A 21,035-nucleotide genomic window follows, 5' to 3' on the forward strand; every position below is an offset into this window, starting at 1 on the left:
CTGTTGGATGGATAGATGTGTCCCTGTGTCCCCATGTCTCTGCCATTGTGTGGCCATGTCTGTGAGCAGCCATGTCCCCATGTCCTTGTCACTGTCATGTCCATGAGCAGCCATGTCAGCGTGTTCCTGTGCCTCCGTGTTCATGTGCTCCCATGTCTTGTGTCACCCTGACGCAAAGGGGACATGGTGGGGACATTGGAGGGATGCAGAGGGGACAGGAAGGGGACACAGAGAGGGCACGGAGCAATGATGGAGAGGACAATAAGAGGGGACATGGAGACACCAGTGATGGAAAACGGAGGAGACACGTGGAAGATGTGAAGTGTTCGTGGATGGGACACAGGAAAGCGGAAACACAGGACTACAGGAACATGGGACTGCAAGACGATGGGAATGTGAGAACACGGGAACGCTCCCTCAACGCTCGTGTGCACTTGAGGGGTGGTGAAAGAGGTTGGACTGGATGATCCTTGTGTGTCCCTTCCCCCCAGGACATTATCGGATTCTTGTGCGTCCTTTCCTCCTCAGGATATTCTGTGGGAGCGCCCGGTGTCCTGTGCAGGGCCAGGAGTTGGACTGACTGATCCGTGTGGGTCTCCTCCCACTCGGACCATCGCACGAACCCTGGAGGTCCCTCCCTAATCGGGATATTCCCAGATTCCCTCATTCCCCTCAGGATATCCTCGGCATCCCGCCCCGCGCACGCGCGCTGCGGATGCGGGGCGGGGGCGGGCCCCGCGCACGCGCAGTGCGGGGGGGGGGGAGCGCTCCCGCCATGTCGCAACGCTACGGGGACCGCGATCGCGATAGGGAGCACGACAGGGAGCGGGAGCTGCAGTGGTCGGCCCGCAGGATGGGTACGTCGCTGCTGCTGCAGCTGTCGGCGCACGAGCGAGAGCTGGACCTCGTGTGCCTCGACCACAGCTACGCCAAGCCCTGGAGCGCGCACCCCGATGCCAGCGCGGCCCGGCCCGCCCGACTGCTCTTCATCACACCCCGCAGGCACCTCGGCACCGCCCCGTGAGACACCGAGGGGCTGAGGGGAGGACTGAAGGGGGAGGGGGGGGGTCTGTGGGGGGGTCTCGAGGGGCTTAGGGGGCTTGCGGGGAAGGGGGGTCTTGAGAGAAGAGGGTGAGGGGTCTGAAGGGGGCCAGGGGGGGTCCTGAGGGGCAGGTGGTGGGCCTGTGAGGAGCGAGTGGGTGGTCCTGAGGGAGCTAAGTGGGCCTGTGAGAGGAGGGAGAAGGGCCAGGGGGACCCTGAGTGACAGGTGGGGGGCTGTGAGGGGGCCTGTGAGGATCCTGAGGCGACTGGGGGGTTGAGGAGCCTGTGGGGGTTTTGAGGGTCAGAGAGAGCTGTGTGGGGCTGGGGAGTCGATGAGAAGAGGGGAGGGGGTGCTCAGGGACCTCCCTAGGGGCTGGGAGCTTGTCCTGGGGGGCTTGTGGGGGTCTTGAGTGGCAGATGGGTGGGCTGTGAGGGGAGTCGGGGCTCCTGTGGGTCTGGGGGGACCGTTGGGATCAGGAACCTGTGTAGGGGCTGAGAGCATGTCCTGAGGGGCTGTGAGGTGGGAAGAGGAGCTGTGAGGCGACAGTGTGGGGCTGGGGGTATGAGGGAAGGATGAGGGTCCTGGGGGTAGTGTGGGGTTTGTGGAGCAGAAGGGTGGGGGCACCCTGAGGTCCCGGGGTGGACTGTGGGGTGGGTAGGGGGGTCCTCTGGGGTGAGAGGCTGTAAGGGGTCCTGAGGGACCTGTGGGGCAGGTGGGGTCTGTGAGGGGAGGCTGTGTTGTCTGTCAGGGGGAGCTGAGAGGCTTGTGTAGGGCTGGAGTCATGTGAGTGGTCCCATGGGATGGGGGAAGTTTTGGGGGGCCTGAGGGGAGGAGCAGGACAGGCCCTGAGGGATCTGTGAGAGGCTGTTGAGGGAAGGGGAGAATGTGAGCCTGGGAAGACAAGAGCAGGTTTGGGCATCCAGAGAGCTTGGTTTGTGGGCCCAGGTGGGTTGGTTTGGGGTCCAGGATAGGCTTGGTTTGGGGGTGCAGGGGTTTGGTTTGGGCATCCAGGGAAGCTTAGTTTGGAATCCAGGGGGCTGCCAGGGCACAGATCAGGAGTAACAGGGTCCCTGAATCTCAGTGCCCACCATAGCAGAGCCCAGGGTAACCCGTCCCTGTTCTAAATCTGTCCCTGCCCTAAACCCTCGTTCCCTGGCAGGGAGGCCGACATGCCAATCGACGTGGAGACAGTGACGCCTACCCCGGTGCCCCTGTACGACAACCAGAAGGCCCGGAGTGTGATGAACGAGTGCGAGAGGCACGTCATGTTCGCACGCACTGATGCTGATGCACCTCCACCCCCTGATGACTGGGAAGAGCACGTCAACAGGTACCCAGGGACAGCAGGGACAGGGAATTCTGGCACCCCCTGGAGTGCTGGGAGGGTTTTGGTGAGACTGGACACACAGGGATGTTACTGAACTGAGCTATGTTCAAGGAAAATGGATTTTTGTGTCCAAACTCATCTGGCTGCTGTGAAATCTGAGTGTGATGGTGGGGGGTGGCCCAGCTGGTGAACCTCTCCCACATGGCATCACAGAATCATTAAGGTTGGAAAAGACCTCTGAGGTCATTGAGTCCAACCTGTGCCTGATCCCCACCTTGTCACCCACCCCAGAGCACTGAGTGCCACGTCCAGTTGTTCCTTGGACACCTCTGGGGATGGGGACTCCACCACCTCCCTGGGCAGCTGCTTCCAATGCCTGACCACCCTTTCTGTTAAGAAATTCCTCCAGCTGTCCATCCCATGAATCCATCTCATGTATTCAGGGGAGGTTGGAACAGTGAGTCATGGAGTGATGGTACAGATCCATAGACTCATTTGGGTTGGAAAAGCCAAATTTTTAAGGTCATTGAGTCCACCCATTCCACAGCACTGCCAAGGCCACTACAAACCCGTGTCCCCAAGTGCCACATCCACAGGGATGTTAAATCCTCCCAGGGGTGTGGACTCCACCCCTGTGCCAGGGCTGAATGGCCTGTTCCGTGAAGGAATTTCCCCAGTATCCAACCTGACCCTCCCCTGGCGCAGCTTGAGGCCGTTTCCTCTCATCCTGTCCCTTGTTCCCTGGTAGCAGAGCCCAACCCTTCCTGGCTTCACCCTCCTGTCAGGGAATTGCAGAGAACAAGAAGGTCCCCCCTGAGCCTCCTTTTCTCCAGGCTGAGCCCCCCCAGCTCCTTCAGCCCCTTCCCCACTCCATTCCCTTCTCTGAACACACTCCAGCCCCTCAATGTCTGCATTGAGGTGAGGGCCCAGAACTGTCCCCAGGAATGGAGGAGCCTCAGCAATGCCCAGCACAGACAGGGATATGGGGAGTCATTGGATTACACGTAGATCCTCAGTTCAACCATGTTCCAATGTCAAAGAAAATGAGGATGTGCATAAATTCCACCCTGTGGAACCCTCCAGCCCACAGTGTTAGCATTATGAGGAATTTGGTTGTTTTATGGACAGCAGCTCTCAGGCCCCAGGCGTGTGTGTGACAGCTCCTGTGTGTCTCTCCCCACAGGACAGGGTGGACCATGGCCCAGAACAAGCTGTTTAACAAGATCCACAAAGCGCTGCAGTCGGACAGGTTGGCTCGCCTGGCCAATGAGGGGGTAAGAGTTGGTTTTATCTGTCCTTCTCAGCAAAGCCAGGATGGAAGTCTTGGCCTTTGGATCATGTAGCCTCAAGGAACAGGCAGCTCTGGGCTTCTTTGAGCCATGATTTTTGTGGAATCATAGAATATCCTGAATTGAGAGGGACCCACAAGGATCATTGATCCAACTCCTGGCCCTGCACAGACACCTCAGCAATCCCACCCTGGCCCTGAGAGCGTCGTCCAAACACTCCTTGAGCTCTAGCAGCCTTGGGGCTGTGACCACTGCCCTGGGGAGCCTCTTCAGTGCCCAGCCACCCTCTGGGGGAAGAACCTTGTCCTAATATCCAACCTAAACCTCCCCTGACACAGCTCCAGCACATTCCCTCATGTCCTGTCACTGGTCACAGAGAGCAGAGATCAGAGCTGCCCCTCAGGAGGAAGTTTTGACTTTCTGGGAGGGCTCCCCTCAGCCTCCACTTGCCTTCCAAGGACAGGTTTAGTCCTCACGGCCAGATGTTGGGCTTTGCTTCCAGGGGTCTTAGGGCTGCCCAAGCCAACACTTCCCTATGGATCAGGATGCATGTGACATGCTTGATTTTCCCCATAACTGTTCCTTTTGGATTTCCTGGTCTCCAGGCTTGCAATGAGCCTGTCCTGAGGAGGATAGCGGTGGATAAATGTGCCCGGAGGGTGCGCCAGGCCCTGGCCAGTGTGAACTGGGACACCAAACTTATCCAGTGGCTCCACACGACACTGGTGGAGACCCTCAGCCTGCCCGTGCTGGCCGCATACCTGGATGCTCTGCAGACCCTGAAAGGAAAGGTGATAAAAGCAGTGGGAAACTTGGCTGTCGTGGATGACCTTCTCCCTTTATCCAGCTCGCAGATGGAATTGTTATCCCTTGTTTTATGTGTGTTTTCTCAGTCCCTCCTGGCCTCTGGTTTCAGATCCCCACGCTGATCGACAGGATGCTGCTCTCTTCCACGGCCAAGACAGGAGCAGCTGGGGCTGAGGCTCTGTCCCTGCTGCTCAAGAGGCCTTGGGACCCAGCAGTGGGTGTCCTGTCCCATAATAAACCAGTAAGTGCCTCTGGGGGCTTGTGGGGTGCGAGAGGTCCCACATCAACTTTATTCTTCCTCTTCCTTCTACCTCTGTCTGCTCTGCTCTTTCCCCCGCATTAGACTTGCTCAGTAATGGGGAGTCCTTCTGTTGGGCATGTTCCCCCTGGGCTATCCCAAGGGAGCTTTGGCTTGGGAAATTCATACTCCTTTTCTTTCCACCTCTGTCTTCTCCCTGAGCTCTTTTCCCCGTGTTTTTGACTTTCTCAATGACAGGGAGTCCTCCTGTTGGGCACATTCGCCCTGGACTGTCCCAAACTTTGGCTTGGGAAAACAATCACTTAACAAGCTGTGCAAGGTCCCTCCTGCTTCCCTATGCAAGCCAGGAAGGCAGTGAGGTCCCTCCAGAGAAGTTGCTCTCCCTGACAGGTCTCTTGTTGAACTTTGCAGAGCAAGTTGCCTGGTTCCCCTCTCATCCTCATCGCTTCCTCTGGCCCTGCCAACTCCATGTTCCCTGCTTCCCGACGGCACCGCTTCTGGCAGTCACAGCTCTCCTGCCTGGGAAAGGTGTGTGGGCTTGGCTCTGGGGGAAGGACAGAGCTGCTTCCAGAAACCTTTGGTGCACCAAAATCCTTGGAAAGCAGAGGCTGATGCTTGCCAGCCTCAGGGTTTGCCATTGGAGACTGCATAGGGATGGATTTGCCCAAATCCAATGTGTTTGAGGTTTTTTGATACTGTTATTAAGGATTAATGAGGGTTCTGGTAGGAAGGGGTTGGAGAAGGGAGACTGGAGGTCATGTTAGTCCTCTTGGCTATGGAGCTGCTCACTCATCTCCTAATGAGTGTGCTTGATACACTGGAGTGAGGGGAGATGTTTTCTGGTGGGAATCCATGGGGAGTTCTCCATTTACTGTGGTTTTAGTAGCTAGAAATGAATCCTAGGGTAAAGAAGGAGAGAAAGCACGAGTTCATGTGTAAAATGGGCTCCATTCTGTGCTAATTGTTGTCGGCACCTGTTGTCCTCAGTAAGGCCTTGGTTAATTCCTGATTTTCCCTCTCCACTGGCAGGTGATTCCCATTGCCACCTCCCTGCTGAACAATGGCAGTGGGGTAGGAGTGCTGCAGTGTCTGGAGCACATGATTGGGGCTGTGAGGGGCAAAGTGGCAGAGGTGAGGGAGAGGTAACGGGTTTATAAGGGAGTCTTTGTGCTCCCATTGACCTTATTCCCATTCCTGGAGGTGCTGTGCTACCCCAGGGCATCATCTCATTGTCTGTCCTGCTTCTGCATTCCTGTGTTTTTGTCTCCTGTAGATTCACAACCACTTCTCTCACAAGCAGATCATCCTGATCGGGTGGAACACGGGTGCCTTGGTGGCCTGTCACGTGAGTACCTGATTCCTTTACATCGTCAAGGAAGCACAAGAAGGATATGGATCTGTTAGAGCAGGTCCAGAGGAGGCTGCAGAGATGCTCCAAGGGATGGATCCCCTCTGCTCTGGAGCCAGGCTGGGAGAGCTGGGGCTGTTCGCCTGGAGAAGACCTCTCCAGGGAGACCTGAGAACCCCTTCCAGTGCCTGAAAGGGCTCCAAGAGAGGTGGAGAGGGACTTGGGACAAGGGATGGAGGGACAGGACAAGGCAGAATGGCTTCCCACTGCCAGAGGGCTGGATTAGATGGGATATTGGGAAGGAATTCCTCTCTGTGAGGGTGACGAGGAGCTGGGATGGAATTCCCAGAGAAGCTGTGGCTACCCCATCCCTGGAAGTGTTCAAGGCCAGGTTCGACCGGGCTTGGAGCAACCTGGGATAGTGGAAAGTGTCCCTGCCCATGGGACTGGATGGCCTTTAAGGCTCCTCCAACCCAAATCCTTCCAGGGTTCTGTGATTCTCCCAGAGCCCACTTGGCAGCCTCAGTTCAGAGATGGATTTGAGAGACTGTTACACTTGATGGGTTCTCCTTGTCCCTTTCCTCTTTCCGTGGCCTGCTTTTGACCAGTCTGTGGTTGTGGGCCATTAGCAACTTGAGTCATTTAACATTTTCTAATCACTCTTTTAATCTCCAAAGCCAAGTGTAGCTATGGAAAGTGTTTCTGTGCCTGGCACAGCAGCTTTTGCTCCTGGGATGCTCTGTGCTGTGAGAATGCTGAGTGCTGCTCTCTCTGCCCAGGTTTCAGTGATGGAATATGTCACTGCCGTTGTGTGCCTTGGATTCCCACTGCTCACCGTGGATGGCCCCAGAGGGGTAAGGACCAGGTGGAGCTGTTGAAAGAACTCTGCTTTTCTTTAAACCTCCCTACATTGTTTCATGGAATCAGGCTTGGAAGTCCAGTGAAATTGGCATATTTTTTGCAGAATATCTGTGTGATTTGTCTTTGAAGGAGGTGTTGCATTTAGAGTAGGGACTGTTGCATTCCTGGTGGGATTCTTGATGCAATAGCAGGTGTGAGAGGTGCTATCTGTGCTTGTCTCGGCTGTGACCTGTTTTTGCTGGACGTGTAGATCCCTCGTTAACCATGCCCTGGGTCCCTCATTAACTGTATCATTTGGCATCAGAGCTGGTTTATTCCTTTATGAACTGAGCAGTGTGTGACTGGCTTGGGAATAATTAGAGCTGTGCAAATGCAGTGGCTAATTCTGGGGGTGTTGGAAATCCATCTGGGAGGTGTTTGCTGGAGCAGTTTTCATCTGGACTCAGTACAACTGTCAATCCCATCGGGATTAACCCCAAGTGCCTCTTCAGGTGTTCAGCTCCAAAGATTCTTCATCCTGGCTCAGCCCTTCCAGATTGCAATTCCCTGTGCTCTTGCAGGATGTTGATGACCCCCTCCTGGAGATGAAGACCCCCGTCCTCTTCGTCATTGGGCAGAATTCCCTGCAGTGCAACATCGAAGCCATGGAGGATTTCCGGGAGAAAATCCGGGCAGACAACAGCATGGTGGTGGTGGGGGGAGCAGATGACAACCTCAGGTAACACCCTGTCAGGTGGATACTCTCTTTTCCCAGGAATTCTGGGCAACATCTAGGCGTGCTGTGTAAATAAACCCCAGATTCGGTGGGAATGGCATGAAAATGCTCCATACTTGGGTGAGTTTGGAATAATTGCACCAAAAAGCTGAACCAGTTGTGTATGGGAATGGGGTTGCCTGATCTAGAGCTGGGCCCAGAGCACAGATCAGGTTTTAGAGCATCGTACGAATCAGAAATCTCTAGTGGGAAAAATCAGTAAAGGAGAGGAAAGAAAGAAACATAAAATTCTGACGCTGGGTCTGGAGAAAGAGCTCTCAAGTGTCAGATTTGCTTTGGAAAATGCTTTGGGATGCTGGATATTTTTCCTCAAAGTTTGTCTTGGCACTTCTGAGGGATCAATCTCATCCTTCCAGCTCTTGGGTTGTGACATGAAGGCTCTTACTCAGGCCTTACTCAATGTGTAACTGGGTAAGGGGCCCACCTTGTGTCACTTGAATCTTTCTCTCAGGTGAGGATGTTGTGAGCATGGAAGTGGAAAACCAAACGTTGATTTCCATCTGTTTTTATTTCCCAGGATAAGCAAAGCCAAAAAGAAGTCAGAAGGCCTGACCCAGAGCATGGTGGACAGGTGCATCCAGGTAACCATGGGGATCTTCCCTTCACACCTCCAAAAAAAGGGGTAATCCCTGCTGAAATGTCTCAATGCCCAAAGGTTCCAGCCAGGATTGGTTGGATTGAAGGGAATCTGTCTCCTGAGGGGAATTTGGAAGTGGCTGTTTCAGTAGAGATGTGTGATTCCTGGTGGTGCACCTTAAACAAGGAGCAGTTTCCTAAGTCTCTCAAGGGACACAGGTGGTATTTTTGGGGAGTTTGAAGAAACCATCATATTTCTCTCCCAGGTGTCCAAAATCAGCAGGGTGTGAGTTTTAATGAGAAAGCCAAAGTCTGTGAGGTTTTAGATGTTCTCCCTGTGGAATATTAGACCTCCAGAGCCTTATCCATTTGTCCCTTTGGGAATCTCATTCTTTGATTTGTCTGTGAGTTCATAGGGAATCTTCTTGCGGGATATTAAACCTCTAGAACCTTATCCATTTGTTCCTTCAGGAGTCTCATTCTTGGGTCTGTCTGTGAGGTTTTAGGGATTCTTCCTGCGGAATATCAAACCTACAGAGCCTTATCCATTTATCTTTTTGGGAATCTTATTGCTCCTTTGCTTCAAGCTGTGAAGATCCATTGTTAGAGACCTACCCACCTCTTAATCCAGCTATTTATTCCCTCCTCCCTAGGATGAGATAGCTGACTTCCTGACTGGAGTGCTGACCCGAGCCGAGAGCCACTCGGGCTCCGACCCCCGGGACCTGGATGCTGAGAAGAAGAAAAAGCCCCGTGACTCCACCAGGAGGGATCTATCCTTTGACTTGCCAGAAAGGAACAGCAGACCTACCTCCCCCGCAGCCAAAGTGCCAGCCTCGCCCTCAGGATCAGAGGTGGGAGCTTTTCCCAGGGTAATTCCAGCTGGGAAAGGCTGAGGTTGTGTAAAGAGGTACCTCTGTGCCACTGAAATATGTGGTGAGAGCTGTGATTAGTGTTGAAGATGGAGGTAAGAGGATATGGAGGAGTGATGGCCTCAAGTTGTGCCAGGGGAGGGTTAGATTGGATATTAGGAAAAAGTTTTCATGGAAAGGGTTGTAAAGCATTGGAAGAGGCTGCCTAGGGCAGTGGTGGAGTGACCATCCCTGGAAGTGTTCAAAAAACACATGGTTGTGGCACTTGAGGATATGTTTAGTGGTGACTGTGGTGGTGGGTTATGGTTGGACTTGATGATCCTAAAGGTTTTTTCCAGCCTTAACAATTCCATTGTTCCAATAGCTTGTGGTGAGACAAATGAACCTTCAGAGATAGGTGTGCTCCAGCTGAAGGATTCCTGACACTCAGGGTTAAGACTGACTTGAGGAAACGTTGGGATAAGAGGTGTCCCTCTCTTCCAGCAGGACTTATCCAGCGTCTCCAGCAGCCCCACTTCCAGCCCCAAGACCAAAGTGGCCACCGTGTCCCTCCAGAAGCCCCCCCCGGTGGGCACCACACAGCTCCTCAAGAGGCAGGTGCCGAGGGCAGACACAGTCCTGACACACAAGCAGGCACAAGGTAATTCCCTGCAGCTTTCCCACCCTTTTAGCATCCAGATTTTTGATCTTTTTCTGTCCTAGTGTGTGGAGGTTTTTGTCTTCAGAGTCCTGTCTTGAATTCCAAGCTCCCCGTGGCAACTTTTTCTCCAGCTTAGTCCCTGTCACTGCCATCTGAAAGGATTGGAGGGTTGGAATTATGTTGGGAATTATGTTTGTGGAGCTTGTGGAGTCTTCCTGCTGTTGGGGAGTGGGAAGGACTTTCACTTTGGCTCATCAAATCCCTCTGTAGCCTTGCTCTAATCCTTTTGGAAGTGGGAGCCCCTTGTCCAGTGTCATGAATCCTTGAAGGCTCCCTGGGAAGAGACTGAAGGTGCTCAGGAGAGAATAAAGATGCTCAGGTGATGTTTGAGGCTGTTGAATTGAGACTGAAACTGTGGGATTTAGGGGATTATAGAGTGATCTTGCAGTAAATGACTGTGGAAAACCCGCTCTGAATAAGAACCCACCCTGTGGAGTTTTGTGTCCTGTTAGTGTTGATTTAAAACCTTTCTGTGCAGCTTCATTGTGGTGGTGAATGCTCGGAGCGTAGGAAGTGGTTTTGTGGATGAGGATCCTCCTGGCAAATCCCTGGGCAATAGTTCTCCATCCTTCCTTCTCTCCTTATTTCTTTGCCCAGGGCAGACCTGAACAGGCTCATTGTTGTCTCCTGTGACCTTCCACATCCTCTGAAACCTTTTCCTAATTCAGGGATAGACTCCAGGAGGAAGCTGAAGCTTGCATTTTCCTTAATTTCTCAGACAATGGACTGAAGGATTGTATTCCTTTGTTGTTGTAGCTGAGGGAAACAGTTTCCAGGTAGCACATGGGAGGCAGGAGGAGGGTCTGTGGGTCTTTTTGGGTCTTTGGCTGTGTCACGGCTCTCTGGTTTAGTCAGCAATGCTGCTGCTCCTGGCTGGAGCTGCTGAGGGATGTGCTGGCTCACGTCTCCCAGCTGCTCTCAGCTCCTTGGTGCAACTGAGCCAATCTTAGCTGTGCTCTTCCAGCCAGGCCTGCTCTTGTTTCCAGGGCCTTTTCACAGTGGCTGTGGGGCTGGAGAGGTCTCCAAGTGAGAGGTGGGATGAGAAAGAGGTGGCTGTGTCTCCGTTGTGCCTGTGGCTGGATGAGTTATGTCCAGAGCTCTGTCTCTGCTCAGAGGTCTGTCTGTGGTGTCCCTGGAGCTCCCTGTCCCCTCCAGAGATCCTGTGATCCTGTAATTCTCTCTGATTCATTTCAGCTCAGTTTGCTGCTTTTCTGAAACAAAACATGCTGGTGAGGAAAGCTCTTCCTCCTGGCACCTCTTCATGTCTCTTTGGTGAGTATCCTCTCACTTCCAGCTGTCTCTCTTCCTATCTCCCTCCTCTCTGTCTCTGCTCCCTTCTTCCATCATCTTCCTCTCCCCTTGCATTGATTTGGGGATGTGGCCCAACGTGTCCCCTTGTCCCCCTGCTTTTTGCTTCCTCTTTGCTGTATTTGGAGCTGGAGCCAAGGGCCCACTTTACCTGGGAGCTGTGACTTTTCCCGAGCTCTTCCTTGTTCCCAGTGGATAAAGGCAGTGTCTGGCAGCTGGTTTGCTCTGATGGACTAAAGCTTTGTGCACGAGTTTAACCCTTTTTCTTTGCTGGGGGTGAGAAGGGGACATGGACATCAACCTGAAGAGACCATGTGTGGTTGTGGTGGAGCATCCCAGACACGTGGGAGAGAAACAAGGGACAGCCAAGTGACTCAGAAGGGACACGTGGAGCAGCTTTGCTTGGTCTGAGGGAATTAGAGCAGAGAGGTCAGGGAGGGGGATGGCTTTGGGAAGCTGTGATGGATCAGGGAGAGGGGTGGCTTTGGGAAGCTGTGATGGATCAGGGAGAGGGGTGGCTTTGGGAAGCTGTGATGGATCAGGGAGAGGGGTGGCTTTGGGAAGCTGTGATAGATCGGGGAGAGGGATACTGTCTGGACCAGGAGACATGTGGAAGTGAGCGCTCTGTAGTCCTAGAGTCTCTCAAGTTGAGCACAGAGGTAACTGAGTGTGTCATGCTCTGAGGGTTTGGAATCAAGGGGCGAAATCCATAGTATCTGAAGATGTGTTTTACCATCACGAATGCCAGTGAACGTGTGGATCTGGGGTTAGGAGGGCAGGCAAAGTGGAAATCCAAGGATTTGGGAGGCTGTGGTGGTGTCATATGAGTATGTCAGTACTCCATTAGGGTGCTGAGAGCTGATCTGGGTGAGAAGTTCCTCTGCCACCCCAAATGCTGTTGCCTTTAACTCTCCAACCATGGTAATCAACCCCTGAGGCAGGTATTGCCCCAGGCTGGTGGTTTGAAAGGTTTCTTTCCCTCTTGAGCCTGGTTTAGGGGTTTCTTTCTCCCTGGAGCCTCGCTTAGAGCTCTCCCCTGTGCCATGAGGGGAGAGAGCACACTTGGAGCCCTGCAGGGGAATCCCCAGCTGGTGGGAGCTGTGGAGAGCCTGGCACAAGCCTGGGGGGGGTCTGTTCATAACTTCAAAAGCCAGTTAAAATCTCTGGGCTTGTTAATGCCTGAGATGTGAGGCAGGAAGGGGAGTGGAGCTTCATGGATCCACAAGGAAGAACAGGGTCCTCCCTGGAGTGGTGGGAACACAGAGGGACGTTGGGTCACTGCTTGTTGATGCTTTGAGGGACACCTGACACCTGTGCACGTGCCTTTCACTGTCCTGCTTGGCTGGTGGCCCTTGGGTGGGGCTGTGGGGCCTGCAGGCTGTGCACGGCTCCGAGGACTTCCTGGATGCATCTGGGCCTGGATGGTGCATGTTTGGAGGAGGGCAAAGGCATGAAAGTGTTGCATGAGTGAACAGGCCTCAGGTCCAGCCTTGGAGAGCAGGACAGCAAGCTTGGCACTTGTCTTGGGGACCAGAGCAGCCCCAAAATGCTTGGAGTTGCCTGAAATTTCGGGATTTGACTGCAATCCTGTCCTACATCCACAGTTCTGAGGTGTGTAGGTGGTACACAGTGTGTAAATATATACGTACACACATATCTATATATATTTTATACAATATATCTGCACCTGGATATTTATAAATAAAAAGGGATGTACATCTTGGCCTCTGGGCTGTGGAATACATGGCTTGGATGCCCAGGACCATCTGGATACAGGGAATTCCCAGCATTTCAGGCTGGACTGGATGATCGTGGGGGATGCTGGATGGGCAGGATGTGGCAGCTCATGGCTATGTCTTGTTCCTGAGCTGTTGTGGGTCCCCTGTGCTTTTTCACAGGCTTTGGCCCTGGGAAGTTTATGCTTTAGGGAGGATGGAATGGATGTGACACATCAAGGATGTGGCAGCAAAATGACACATTGGTGTGGAAGAGAACTCTCAACATGTGGGTTTTCTCCCCAAGTGCCAGTGTGGGACTTTGAGGGGCTTGGCTTTGCTGCAGCACCTTTTCTGCTTTGCTTGGTGCCTCCCAAAAACCTGCCCAGCTCCAGGAAGAATAATAGGTGTGCAAATCCCTTGGCTGTGTTGGAGGAGCAAGCAGGCTGAGCTCTGATCCTGCACCATCTCTGCAAGTCTCCACCTTGATCCCCTCACCTGGAAATTAGGGATGTTGGAGGGGCCTTTTGCCAGGATTTGTATGTGCCACACTTCGAAATGAAAAGTGTTGATGTGGAGGTGTGGTATCACTGTCCACATCCATTTCCCTTCTCTGCAGAGGCAAGACAGATGTTACATCCCATCCTGCCTTAGCCTGTGAGTAGCTTAAGCCAAATCCTGGCCTTAACTCGGCGCAGGACAGGCAGGAGCCAGCTGAGGTGGAAAGGAAAGCGTGTTCCTGGTGCATGGGAGTGGGCAAGGCTGACATGGAGGGAACTGAGGAGGTGTGTGCATGGGCATGTGTCCCTCCTGTGCCCAGAGGAGCAGCGCTGACCTAGAGGTGCTCAAACAGCTCCTTCTGTGTCCCCCAGTTCCGGTGCCAGAGCCCTCGGAAGGGGCTGAGAAAGATGATGTGCGTTTGCAGCTGAAGAGGCACCAGCCCCCCAGCCCGACCCAGTGCTCCAAATCCTCCAAACGAGCCAAAATCAAGGTGACCATTGTCTCCCACGGGGATGCTGCTGCCATGGGCACCGGAGCAGCCCTCACCACCCAGGCAGAAAGTGAGTTGTGGCTGCACAGCTGCTTCTTAACCCAAAAACGGGGCCCTGGCTGTGCCCAGATCTGCCCTCAGGGGCACCTGCAGGGAGGGGAGGGAGCTGTGATTTATTGACCTATTGCTGCCATTTTTGGAGGAGTTTGCTGCAGAAAAGGTGGTGGCTCAAGGTGTGAGTGGCTTGGGGGCAGCTGGGGGAGTGTGACATGTTGGGGCTTGACAGGATCCTGTTTTCCATAGCAGTTGGAATTGCACATTCCAGCAGAATGCTTGGCTGCAGCCTGGAGCTGGGAGGTGAATTTTACACCTTCCTGTGGTCTTACACCTTCCTCTGGTTTTACACTTTCCTCTGGTCTTACTCCCTCCTTCCTCTGAGTGTGGAGCTGCTGCTGGAAGCAGGATGCTGGTCCTGCTGGACCCCTTGCTCCACGTAGGTTGGGTGCATCTCTGGTTCTGCTCCTCCCACCTGGAATATGCTCCTGCTTTAGGGATGGCAACCGTGTTCCTCCCTTTGGAAGACCTTTGTGTGTTCAGACACTTCAGCCCCGTGGGGCCTGGAGTCTGGCACAGCACACAGTTGGCGCACGTATAAAAATCCCAGCTTTCCTACCTCTGCATCTGGGAAGACCCACCACAATACATCCTGTATCCAAGGAGAGGTGATGTGCTCCATCTTCTTCCCCTTGAGCCTTTGGAAGAGAGACCAAAAGCTTTGGCTGCTGTTCCCTGTGACCCTGAAGGATGTTTTCTTGTCTGGAGTGTGTGTTTTCCTCCTGCCAGAGCTCCAGATCCATAAGGTTACGGACTGAAAGTGTCTCCGTTCTGCTCAGAAATCAGAGCTTTTCCAAGCTGAGAAATAATTCTGCTCCTTTCCTGCTAATTTAACAGTTGTTTTAAACTGTGAAAGTACCTAAATCCACATCGTTTTGGAAGGTTACAGTTGATCTTCGGGCAGCTTTGAAAATCTCTGCTTTCTGGAGTCTTTTTTTATTTTATTTTATTTAATTTTCCAAACTTTACTTCTTTTCACAGAAAGGAAATGAATTACAGAAGTAAAACATGAACCAAAACAAGAATTCCCTCTTACCCGGTGTGAGCAGGAGGAAAGCACAAGACAAACACAGTTGTATCCCAAAAAACACCGCAATAAACAAATCTCGTGACTCGTCGCATCCCTGTGTATTTTGTAAAGTGTCTTTAATTAAAGAATCCTTACAAAATCCATCAGCCAGATCCCAAAAATCCATTGAGGTGGTTCAACTGTGCCATGATGAACTTAGGAGGGGATTAGTGGAGACAATGTTTAGGAGAGAGATTTGGATTTGGTGTCGAGGGGCTGAGATTCCCGAGACTTTGGAAGCTGATCCTTCAATCTTGGCTGTCGTTCCACAGCAGTTTTGATTGGACTTTGTTCTTTGGGATGTGTGTTTTTCCTGGAGAAGATGTTCTGGGGGCAGGATGAACCCATGGCCGTGCCTGTGGGTACTTGTGTGAGAGGGGGATCCCTAAAAATTCCCTAAAGCCCCGTGGAGGAGGGAAAATGAGGATTGTCCTTTTTCTCTTGCAGTTGTCTCCGGAAAGCCGGTGCCCATGGCCGTGTCTGGAGCAAAGGAGCTCTCGGGGCTGCTCTCCACCCCCAGGTGAGTGGGAATTTGGGATTCATGAGCTGTGGGTCTCTTCGACAGGAAACACCACAACAGGGGCAGTCCTGCATATGGAGCTTTCTGGTTTCTTGCTTCTCACTGGAATGTTCTGCCATGTGGCAGGAGGCTTTTGGGCTCCTGAAAACTCGTTGTCACCTGGGAGTCGAGCCTGTGAATGGCAGAAATGGGCAGAAGTAGAAGGTATTGTGGCTGTTGGGTTATGTTTTATGTAGTTCCCCAAATTCAGGTTATCTGTCTTTTGAATGACTGGGGTGGCTTTGGCAGAAATTCAGTGTTTAATCCTTCCCTTAATTCCCTTTGACAGTCAAACTTTTATTTTCCCAAAGACAGGGAAAAGCCTCAAAGTGACTCATGAAGGTCATTAACTGCCCATAGAGATTTCTGTTGGGGGATGAATCTCATGCTGATGCCTGTTTTCCCTTCTAATTCAAACCCAAGCTTTGTGCAACCAGACTCTGACTGATCTTTTTGCCCAGAGAGACTGTGGATTCCCCATCCCTGGAAGTGTCCAAGGCCAGGTTGGACAGGGCTTGGAGCAACCTGGTCTGGTGGAAGATGTCCCTGGGTGGAACTGGATTTGAGGTCCCTCAAATGGGACCCAAAATGTTTTGAGATTCTGTGATCTGAGAGAGGAGAAGAGTTGTTTTAAATAGAAAATAGGTTTTAAACAGGAAGAGTGTCGCTTTGGGGTCAACGACTTTTGTGTAGGGTGACCCAGAGAGGTGCACGCTTGTAACAAGCCCTTCCAGTTTGGAAATCCATGGATTTTGCCACAGGTGCTCCTGCAGTGGAACAGGGAAACTTCCCTTGGACTTGATTATCTTAAAGGCCTTTTACAACCTTAACAATTCCATGATTCTCTTGCTTTGGGTTCTTGTAGCTCAACTCCCTTCCTTCAGGAGTCCTGCTGGTTGTTTGGGTTGGTGCCATCTGTGTCCCTGTGTGGTTTGTCACTGATGGGAGCCTCTTTCTTCTCTTTTAGGCTGAGTTCAGCAGCAGAGGCATCACTAAGCCCCGCTCCAACTGGAATTCCCAGTAGCACAGCTCCCAGTGCATTCCATGCCCTGCAGAGCAGGCTGGTGGCCAGCAGCACCCACGGCCTGCAGGCCCAGCCAACCAGTGCCCTCCAAGGTATCCACCTCCCTATGTCTGTCCCGGGAAGGTAAAAGGTAAACCAGGTTCAAAATCACTCAGTGGAGGCTCTTCCTTGCATTCCCTGGTTGCTTTGGGTCTGGTTGAGGCAGGATTTGTAGGGATTTGCTGTGGAAGATGCAGTGGGATGCAGCAGCTGATCTGATAATTGTGTCACTTGTATGTAATGATGCCTTGAAACACCAAACCCGACCTCTTCTTGCATCTTGGGTTTCACAAGTGACCCCATTTATAGCTGCAGCAGTGGAATGAAGCTGTGCTAGGGGGATTTAGGTGGGATATGGGGAAAAGGTTCTTTCCCCAGAGGGTGGTTAGGCACTGAACAGGCTCCCCAGAGTTTGGTCATGGCCCCAAGGCTGGCAGAGCTCAAGGAGCGTTGGGACAACGCTCTCAGGGACACGGTGGGATTGTTGGGGTGTCTGTGCAGGGCCAGGAGTTGGATCCATGATCCTTGTGGATCATCCAACTCAGGATATTCCATGATTCTATGAAACATGTGGCACTATGTGTGTAGAGCAGCTTGGAGGATTCCCGCCAACCTCGGGTTGCTGCTCGTTAAAGAGCAGGTTTCCAGCCATGGGACACACCTGGAATTTCATGCTGCTGAATTCTGCAAGCCTGATTTGATTCTTTTCCTGGATTTTTTTCTTTTTTAGGAGCAGCATCTGCCAGCAGCCTGCTCCAAGGGCTGAGCTTCAGCCTGCAGGACATTGGGACCAAGGCATCCACCCTCCCTGCCAGCATGGCTGCTGGGCCACCTGTGCAGGTATCCACTGGAGATCCCACAGGGAAGCTGTGTGCAGGCTGGAGTTAGAGGGAACTTGGACAAGGCCCTGTTTGCTCCAGGACCAGGAGAGATGAGGAGGGGAGGCTCAGTGACAGGTCTAGGGAAGGGGTCTGTGGGAAGGTGTTTCTAGGCAGCCTTCTAGAAAATGCTGGGTTGGAGAATGGATTTAGAGGAATCAGGGATCATTCTCCTGGATATTCTGGGAAAACACACACCTGTGACCTCTCACTGCACTGCTCATCCCTTCAGTGTGAGGTGATTTCATGCGTGGCTTCATTTGGAGTGGGCTCAGTTTCTTCCAGTCATAGTATCAAGCCGAAATGAGATGTGCAAACTGGAAGGGACAAGTTTACTGGCATTTAAACCTGCGTGTGACCAAGAAAAAAGTGGGAAAACCATGACCTCTAACACCTCTGGCTTCTGTGGGAGGGAGAGGCTGTGCCACCGCCTCATCCCCTTTCTTTCCAGGTGCTCAGTGCTGCTGCTTGTCCTTGCAGAGCTCAGCTGTGAAGGCTCCCACAGCCCTACAGAGCCTCAGTGCCATCACCACAGACACGGGCACCATCGTCCGCACCATCCCTGTGCCCACCTCCCTGGCCCTGGGGGCCTCAGCCAGTGGGAAGCCCTCGGCCATCCACCAGCTGCTGACCAATGGGGGGCTGGCCAAGCTGGCCAGCAGCCTGCCAGGGCTGGCCCAGATCTCCAACCAGGCAGCAGGTGAGGGACATGGGGGCAGGGAGGCATCTGGAACACCCCCGAGAGTGAGGAAGAAGGAAGGACTGGGCTGGAACACCCCAACGCCCTGAGAGTGAGGGATAAGGAGGCAGGGAGGTGCCTGGAGCACCCTGAGGGTGAGGGAGAAGGGAGGCTGGAAGGTGATCCAGGTGCCTGGAGCACCCCGAGACCAGCGTTCCCAAACCTTTTTCCTTATGGACAACCACATGTGCTGGCAGTTTCCAAGGAGCCGCCTCTGATGAAAAGACTTCTGGTGCCCCCCAAGCTGCTGATTGTGGCTTCCACAATCCCTCTGTCTCAGGGACATCTCCCATGTGTGTTTTCCAGGCCTGAAGGCACCCACGACCATCACTGTGACCCTGCGAGGGCAGCCCGGCCGTGTGAGCACCCTGAACCAGGCGGCCATGGGGATGATCCAGCCCCAGCTGGAGGAGCAGCCCATGCAGACACAGGGCCCTCAGGTAATCTGGGACACCCTTCCCCACAGAATATGTCCATCACTGCTCACTTGAGCTGTTTCTGACTGTCGCAGTCCAAGGGCAGGTGTGGCTGTGGGGGGGAAAGTGTTCTTGGTCACATCTCTTGGGTGTGATGAGTTGGTGATTTGCTGAGGTGGTTGAGAAGATCCAAGTCATCATCGTGTCTGTGTCAGGGTTGATTGTGCTTGATATCACAGAATCATGGACTGGTTTGGGTTGCAAGGGACCTTAAAGCTCATCCCATTCCACCCCCTGCCACGGGCAGGGACATCTTCCACTAGACCAAGTTGCTCCAAGCCCGATCCAGCCTGGTCTTGGACACTTTCAGGGATCCAGGGCAGCCACAGCTTCTCTCGGAATTCCATCCCGCCCCCTCCCCACCCTCACAGGGAAGAATTCCTTCCCAATATCCCATTTAACCCTACCCCCTGACAATTGGAAGCCATTCTGCCTTGCTCTATCCCAAGTCCCTCTCCAGCTCTTGGAGCCCCTTTAGGCACTGGAAAGAGCTCCAAGGTTTTTGCAGGGCAACCTGTGCCAGGGCCTCCCCACTCTCCCAGGGAACAATTCCCAGTATCCCATCTAAACCTTCCCACACTAATACTGCACCAAGGGAATCTCCAGCTAGACTTGGAAAACTGCCATCAGCATGTTACTGAATCCCCAGGTAAAAATTACCCTTCAGGTGAAGCCTTTGGATGGAAGTTGGGTGAGTACAAAGAGCAGCAGCCAGAAATCCTTTGTTTGTCCTGTTAGAGCTGACATTGCATCTGTCATTGCTGGGAGTTCCCATGCAAAATCATGGTTTACTGCTGGTTAAAGCTCAGATTTGGGAGCATCCACATCCTTCTGAGTTTCTTTCAGTCGCTGAGCTTAGAACCTGGCTAAGGCAGAGCTCAGAATCCCGAGCTGGTGCCCCTCAGATCCCCCCTGAGCACCAGGGGAGTAACTTGTGTAGGTCTGAAACTCCTCATCCATGTGGGAAACAGCTTTTGTGCTTTTCAGTAAACATCAGAGCTGCTGTGCTTTCCTTCATGTCCTTGTTACCTTTGAGACCCCCTAAATACCCAGGAGAAGTGATGGAACTTGACACAGATTGACTCCAGGGTTGAGTGGTTTAGGGAAGGGTTAATTTTTTATGTGGTGCCACTTGAAAGTGGATATTTGATCCTGAGCTGTGACTTTTCCCTACAATGCTGAGCTTGTGTGTTCAAGGCAGGGCTTAATTGTGTGGCTGGTGTAAGAGTTGCTTCAAAAGCAAACTGAAAGCTGCCTTTTACAGGAAATGGGGTGAGCTGTGTGTTTTTGTAACTAATTATAGCCCTTGACATCAGCTCCCTGTCCCTCTGGCGCAGAGGGTTACGTAATCCAGGGCTTCCTGGAACAGACTGGATTTACAAAAGGCTTTGGGGGATAATGCTGGGGGCTTAAACTCTTGTGTTTTCAGCAGTAGCCGGAGCTATTGTTGGTTGTTCCCTTTGAAATTCCAGCTGGGCCTTTGCAGGAAGCTGGAAGCCATTTCAACTGGTCATGGATTTCAACTGTGCCTGGAGCATCTGAGCTGCACTTTGAGGGGGTAGCTTTCCTTCCCCCTAGGCATCAAACAGGAGGGGAATCTGAGTGGTCTGGGAGTAGAGTGGTGCCAGTTTTCGTTGTTATGGTTTCCCTGCCTGGGTTGTGCCAGGGCTGGGGTTGTGCCAGTTTTGGGGTCTCACTCCGGAGAGTGGACCGGGCCAGGTCCTTCTGTTCAGTCTGGAAGAGCTGAAGGGTGCAGCATTGGGATAATCCCAGTGCTCTCCATGTCCCCATCCCAGGCTTGGCTCAGCTGCACCTCAAGCCCTTGATTTTTGCTTCACATGAAGCAACATTTGCTTCATGGCCAAGATGCTTTTGGGGGGCACAATTCCCATCAGCTCCCAGGGTGAGCACCATGTCCCCCACTGCTGATCCTCTCCCCTTCTCCACAGTGACCGCCACCAGCCCCATGAAGACCCTCTACGTCATGTCAGCCGCCAGGCTCTCAGCTCTCACCAAGCCTGGGATGAGTGAGGCTCCTGCCGTGCCCCTCACACTGCTGGGCATCCAGCCTTCCTCCTCCTCCACTGGTGCCCTCCCCTTTGCCACCCTGGTGCACCCCAAGGTGGGACCTGCCCTGCAAAGCCCCTCCAGGATGCTCCTCCTGATCCTAGGGAAGGGTGACAGGGCCCTGGGACACCTCAGGTCAGCCTAGCCAAGAGCCACGTCCTGGGGCCCCTGGAGACCCTGGGGAGGGCTCCCCCCATGGT

The 21,035-nt window shown here is 53.1% G+C and overlaps 1 protein-coding gene across 5 annotated transcripts; it reads left to right on the forward strand.

The window, feature by feature from the left end:
• The first annotated feature begins 712 nt into the window (after positions 1-712).
• On the forward strand, positions 713-20,355 carry KANSL3 (KAT8 regulatory NSL complex subunit 3). Of its 5 annotated transcripts, none has more exons than XM_039386074.1 (21): positions 713-1,020; positions 2,202-2,372; positions 3,553-3,643; positions 4,264-4,449; positions 4,575-4,706; positions 5,136-5,252; positions 5,754-5,855; positions 5,998-6,069; positions 6,852-6,926; positions 7,494-7,651; positions 8,226-8,289; positions 8,938-9,138; positions 9,640-9,796; positions 11,051-11,128; positions 13,752-13,940; positions 15,501-15,573; positions 16,580-16,728; positions 17,406-17,515; positions 18,034-18,253; positions 18,599-18,732; positions 20,241-20,355. In XM_039386074.1, the coding sequence occupies exons 1-21, from the start codon at positions 716-718 to the stop codon at positions 20,328-20,330; spliced, it is 2,874 nt and encodes a 957-aa protein (XP_039242008.1). In that variant the 5' UTR covers positions 713-715; the 3' UTR covers positions 20,331-20,355. The 5 variants fall into 5 exon arrangements, with proteins under 5 accessions (XP_039242008.1, XP_039242009.1, XP_039242010.1 ...); XM_039386075.1 differs by having other exon boundaries at positions 714-1,020; positions 9,643-9,796; XM_039386076.1 differs by lacking the exon at positions 13,752-13,940 and having other exon boundaries at positions 714-1,020.
• The last annotated feature ends 680 nt before the right edge of the window (positions 20,356-21,035 follow it).

This window comes from Pipra filicauda, unplaced genomic scaffold (assembly GCF_003945595.2).
Source record: "Pipra filicauda isolate LSUMZ 115617 unplaced genomic scaffold, ASM394559v2 scaffold462_size518177_pilon, whole genome shotgun sequence".
In the NCBI taxonomy this organism is placed as follows: Eukaryota; Metazoa; Chordata; class Aves; order Passeriformes; family Pipridae; genus Pipra; species Pipra filicauda.